Source organism: Onychostoma macrolepis, chromosome 01 (genome assembly GCF_012432095.1).
Source record: "Onychostoma macrolepis isolate SWU-2019 chromosome 01, ASM1243209v1, whole genome shotgun sequence".
Lineage (NCBI taxonomy): Eukaryota > Metazoa > Chordata > Actinopteri > Cypriniformes > Cyprinidae > Onychostoma > Onychostoma macrolepis.
Window position 1 is genome coordinate 16,319,667 of NC_081155.1, and position 6,276 is coordinate 16,325,942.

A 6,276-nucleotide genomic window follows, 5' to 3' on the forward strand; every position below is an offset into this window, starting at 1 on the left:
TCAGCGTGGGGCGCCGTTCCAAAGCCGCCACGTTGCCAAATTCCAACAGAGTCTCTCACAATCACTTCGCCGCAGGCCCCCGCACAGGCGGACACTGGTAACAGGGGAAAGTAAGAGTGTGTGCATGCGGGAAAAGAGACCGAGAGAAAGAGATAACTCGCTAAAAATGTCTGGGCTTCCCAAATGCGCTGAGCAGAACTTTAGTCGCACGTAGCAGCCCACTTAATCTCTACTGCACGTTTCCTATACGCGCATCGAAGAACGTAAATGCGTTCGTAAATTAACCAGAGCCTCGGACCACTCGTAAACCCATTACGTACTTAGAGGGATCCTTCTCCTTGCCTTCAATTTGTCAGAAACAAAGACACACTTAATAAATTATGCATTTAGCTCATTTTTCAGTCATTGCAACCTGCAAAGCCAATTTACACTGTACGAGTTGGTTAAACAAACCCATATTTAGACTATAAGATAAACGAAAGTATTATGTAGACCGGCTTTATTGAGATAGGCCTATTATATATTACCTAACAAAGGAAATTTGAGTGAGAGTGTGTTAAATGCCATCATCATCTTTCTCCCCGATGTCAGGTTTAGATCATGACAATCTCATGTTGTATATATTTGAGGGAACTTCCAAGTGTATAGTGCTTAGGTCTCAATGATCTTTATGAATGCACATGCACGAAGAATTTATATGGACACATTTAGTATGGCGTAAAGAAAGATTATCTTAAAAAGCAGCAATAGCAACTATTCACATACAGTAAACAGCACATTGGTTTGACAAACACGAAGATGTTTTGATAAAGCAGACGAAAATCAATACACTTTTGTTTCTGGTTATCTAAACGTGAGAGAATAATGTTGGAAAGAAAGCTGTCCCCTAAAATATAATATTTCGTGGAACGTGTTAGCACAGTTTTCAGGTTTTATTCAGTAAACATTTAACCACGTCTGAAACGACTGTAGCGCATAACGTCTCGTGCCTCTTGGAGGGTTTGTGGATTAGGAAAAAAGACCGCGAGATTGTTAAACATGTCAACGTGTAATTGCACGATAAGGCCCGCGCAAGGAATTTATTGGCCCAGTTGCTGTTTCTATTCCCCGCTAATCTGGCGCCGCACATTCGTCCTCTGCAATCTGTCTCCGTAATCTTCCGTAGCAGAACGGCAACCAGCTTTTTTTCTGAGGAGGCAAGAAAATATGCAGGGGTATGATAAACCCGATGCTAATTAGGAACATTTAGGACAGTGAGTGCAAAGGATCGCCGGTTTTACAAATGACAAAATACAAGCCCATTTTGACAATTTCACTTTAGAACATGGTGGTGTAAATGTGATAAAGGTCTGTTATAGATTTATTGGTGAGATTTGCGGATGTATTCTTTTTCTTCTGCCAGGAAACGGTGGAGGTGAATAGGGTGAGGTTTGCCAGTCTGCTGGACGGGTGCCCATACTGGGCTCACTCTTTTTGTTTCTGAATGCAAATCCGCGTTGCTATGAACAGCAATGTTGTGTATTGCCCTATGCTTGTGATGCGAGAACAGGGCTTAATGTATAAAAATAGCATTTATTTAAAATTGCATAAGGGAAAATGTGTATAAAAAGTATGTTTTACGCCTTAACCGTAAATTAAACGGATAAAAAAAACATGCAAATTAATGTTTCGCAAATAGGCTAGATGTCTTTCTTTAAAATAAGCGAGTTTCGTTATTTGTTCGTAAACTAACCTGTTTTTGCTAAAGACATTCATGTGAAACTTCGTCGACATTCTCACGGTCTTCTGCGAAGTAAAAAAAAAAAAAAAAGAGGTTCAAAGACCTCCCTGAATCCTGCTACTTGTTGCGAGAAAGCTCCCGCGTCACGTCACTCTTCCGGTGGGTGTCATTGTAAAGAATGAGACTTGTCGCTGACCCGGGGGTTCAGCTTTTAGGGTTGTTTAATCCTCCTCTCTCCCTGACACAAAACACTCTCTGCCACGCACTCTGCATTCATCTTAATCCCACTGACACCCCACGGAGGATACGACCAACATTTGCTTGACGGCCCACCAGTGATTCAATTATAAGAAAATTAGGTTGTCAAAAAAAAAAAAGCCAGAAGGCGAAAAAACTGAATTCTTCATAAACTGCATATCAAAAGTGGAAATAAACTAACATTTTTAATTCCATTCATGGGTTTAGAACGCAATTATTCCATATCCGGTAAATATAGTCATGAGTGGCTCGCGGGTTACCCAGGCGGATTTAATTGAAGTGGAGCGGATTTAAAGCATATGTCTGCACAATCCGGGGCTCACGGGGAAAAAAACAGGGGTTGGTCCATTGAACAATGAATAATGTAGTTCGCTCTCTATTTGCTGTTCGTCGTTTTTCATTGGATACTCTTTATTTTGAGAGGTCTTGAACTTTGACCTCCATCATATGCATCAGGACACAGCAACAACGTCACGGAAGTCTTCCTAAATTAAGAAAAGTACGGAAGGTTTCATTGCTGTAAAATAGCTTTGTAAGCTTTACCGCGATTAAAGCAGCTGATCACGCTTAACAAAAATAGTGGCATCAAATAAATAGTAATTATCCAACGATCTGAAGTAGTTTCATTTAGACAGACATAACCACGAGCTTCAAGCCTGAGTGGAGAGCTCACAAGTGTCTAAAACTCATTTAAAGAGACCATCACTCAAGTAAAATATTTTATATATTAGGCTTTCTTCCCGATTACTGTAAATGTTCCTTCATTTCTTTAAAAACGTTAAATGTCTAATCTAAATAATTTGCTAGAGTAAATGTTATAGCAATGTCATAATGTGATTTAAAAAAATAATAATAAAAACGTGATTTATAATAGTAATAATAATTATTATTATTATTAGGCCCTATTATAACAATATATCCGTAAAGTGTCTTATAAAATGTCAGTTTTCTTTTAGACTTAACTGATAGGATTTTCAGCAGATCTGACATAGATATTTCAGTTTCTATATTGGTTATATTTTTATATTTTATTTCGGACTGGCTTCATGCTAAAATACGTATTTATATTTACACCTATATAATTAAAATAATCATCTGCTCCAAAAATTTGTTCTTGCACACTGTTCTGTCCCAATGTATTAAAAAAAAAAAGACTTAAATTAGATGAAAGAGACATATAAAGGTTTTCACACTGGAACATGAACTGTTTCCATCTGCTTAATCGCGAGTCCCATGGGATGAAAAGCAAAACAACACAGCAAACTAACTTTCCAGAATCAGAGCAAAAGCAGTGAAATTTATTCTCACATCAACGCAAAACGTTTTCCTTTTATCCTGGCAAATCCGAATTATATTTACAAATGTGTATCAATCTTTCTCTGTAATATATTCACAATGTACAAGGAAAAATACAACAAACAAATAAGGAATAGTTCAAATACAGTAACTCACGTGTTGACAAATCAAAGTGGGATCGAGAAATCTTAGAAAACTTTAAAAACGTTGTCATTTGACTATATTTTACACTGTAACACCCACTCTTTTTCATGTCTTAAACAGTCTCTCTCACTAGCTTTCTCTCTCTCTCTCTCTCACAAACACACACACACACACACACAAAAGAAGAATTAATCCCTCGCAAATGTGTAAAGCTCACGCATAATGTGTAATTTCGGACAAATTATTCAGACAACATCCCTTCAGTTTAAGTATTATATTTAAATAATATCACCTTCAAAATTTACAAGAACAGACATTCTGTACAAAAAAGGTAGTTATGCTCTAAAAGAGGTAAATATTTGGTTATTTGAGTCTGAATGCGAAATCTGTTCATATGTGTGTCAGTGGAACGGTTCCGTTTACGCTCGTCGCGGAACTTTGATAGTGCTGCGGCACAGCGTGAAGTCTGCTCTGAACTGACGGGTCCCCTGCCTCCGCCGCCGGTAAATACATGCTTATCATCTCTCGCAAGTCTCCGGGACAAGGGGCTCGAGAGTGAGCTGTAACGGGAGGACTTACGCTCGGTTCCGATTTCACCAGCGAGCCCAGCGTGCCGATGGCCCCAGACGAAGCCACGCTGGAGTTTTGGTGTTGCGCGTAGGATATTCCCCCATAGGCTGATGGAGAGGCGCTCATGTAGCTTTGAGAGTTTGAGATGGGGCTGTACTGGAGAGCCGTCATTTCGTAGCGGTGCATAGGCTGGGGATTGTGTGGATGGTGGTGGTGGCCGTGGTGGTGATGCGCTCCGGCGCCTGGGTGCTGGCTGTAGGCGAGCTGAGCCTCCTGCATCATCGCGGCTGCAGCCGCGGCCGAGTACGCGCCGTTGGTCCAGCCGTTCATGTGCGCGTAGCTCGCCGCGGTTCCGCCGCCGTGACCCACCGGACTCTCCAACCTCTGGCCGACCCCCGCCGCACCCATTCCCAGCCCCACGCCGCCTCCGCCACCGGATCCGGCGAGCAGGCCACCCGCCAAAGAGTACTTGTCCTTCTTGAGCAGCGTCTTGGTCTTCCTCCGGGGTCGGTACTTGTAATCCGGATGCTCCTTCATGTGCATGGCGCGCAGTCTCTTCGCCTCGTCAATGAAGGGTCGCTTTTCCGCCTCGGACATGACTTTCCACTCCGCTCCGAGGCGCTTGCTGATCTCCGAGTTGTGCATCTTTGGGTTCTCCTGAGCCATTTTTCTGCGCTGACCCCGAGACCACACCATAAACGCGTTCATGGGTCTCTTGACGCGGTCTTGGTTAACTTTGCTGCCGCCGTTGGGTCCCGTGTGGCCCGTGTTTGTGTTAGTCTGGGGTCCCGGGGAATGCAAGTCCGTTTCCATCATCATGCTATACATTCACCTGGCTTTAACTAACTCAGCTCACACACAGAAACATTCACGCGTCCCCGTTCCCTGGCAGGCACACACGTGCAGAACCTCTTAATAACAAAAGAGGCCACTGGAACAGGATCGGTACAATCCAGACAGAGGATAGAGAGTAACTTTACGGCTGCTCGTCTCCCTTTGTTTTATTCTAACTTCCTCTCGGGGTGATTTTCACATCCAGTGCAGAATTGTCTTTGAGCTACTTTCGGCGGTGGGCTTGAAAAGTTAGTGGGAGAGCGGCCATGTGATGCGCGTTGACAGGGAATAAATGAGTGAGAGAGAGCCAATGGCGTTTGAGGACGGGGCAGATTTGCATATGGCTCGCGGTCAGGTGACGCAGCGCGCGCGCTACAGGCGCAGCTGAAGGGTCTTTCTGCGGCGCGCGGAAGGTAAACAGTTGGCTACAAACCACTGCTGACAAATGTTATTTGGGGTAAATGATCTCCAAATGATCATTTTCGCTGGAATAAACAATAAATCAGTGATTTTTTCCCGCGGAATTATTTGCCCCTTTTGAAACGCCGGAGCCTGGACTTTAAACAAGCAATGATTTTTATTGTCAAGTAGCATATATGGTTTTCTATCGGAAAAAAATATCGTTAAATAAAACACAGTAATTAAATTGATAAACCGTTTCAGTCATTTTAACCATGACAACACGTAAAAGTTTATTCATTAAAAAGTCCCAAATAGGAAAGAGATAAATGTCTCAGCAAACAGACGTCTTTATAGTATATTTTATATATAAATTTGTCCTCACACAGTTTCTCGGTATCTTTTCCAGTGTTTATCACAGTTTTCCAGTATTTATCACAAGTCCCTTTGAATAAATTGATGCCACAGGTGTTTTACTGTTGTGACGGTTGCTAAGAAACAGGTGCCTCACACCCAGTGCATGTACCATGTGTGCCCTTTTGTCATCAAGTGCAAAGTGGGGAACAGCTAAAATTGTTAGTGTGCAAAAAAAAAAAAAAAAAAACAGGTAATCGGTGTAACTTGCCATATTCTTTTCCAACACTGGAGTCAGCGCTTTTTTCATTGGTATCTGAAACGTTGTCTTACTGCAATATCACAAGTATGAAGTCTGAATTCATCCCAATTCATTAAACAATAACTATAAATCATGAAAAAAAAAAAAAATCCTCTATTCGATTCGACATTACTGGACAACAAGGTGACAAGATCGCCCACATTAATGAAGCCCATTTTATAAGCATTACACGTACTAAAACGCTCATTGCGCTTGTTTTGACTTGACTGTCAACAAAAGGTGCAGATAAAAAAGGCAAAATATAGTCACATCGTTCTCTACATTAATTTACAGACTGTGATCGCCGTCTACTGGACGCAAACATACGAAACCCCCAACAAGTTCCCTTTTCGTTGTACTGATTTTACAGTTTAATCACACTTTATACGTTCGAGTTTTC

At 41.8% G+C, this 6,276-nt stretch overlaps 1 protein-coding gene across 1 annotated transcript; it reads right to left on the reverse strand.

Moving 5' to 3' along the window:
- Positions 1-3,278: 3,278 nt before the first annotated feature.
- On the reverse strand, positions 3,279-5,324 carry sox1b (SRY-box transcription factor 1b). The gene has a single exon (XM_058790790.1). The coding sequence runs from the start codon at positions 4,814-4,816 to the stop codon at positions 3,809-3,811; it is 1,008 nt and encodes a 335-aa protein (XP_058646773.1). The 5' UTR covers positions 4,817-5,324; the 3' UTR covers positions 3,279-3,808.
- Positions 5,325-6,276: the final 952 nt, after the last annotated feature.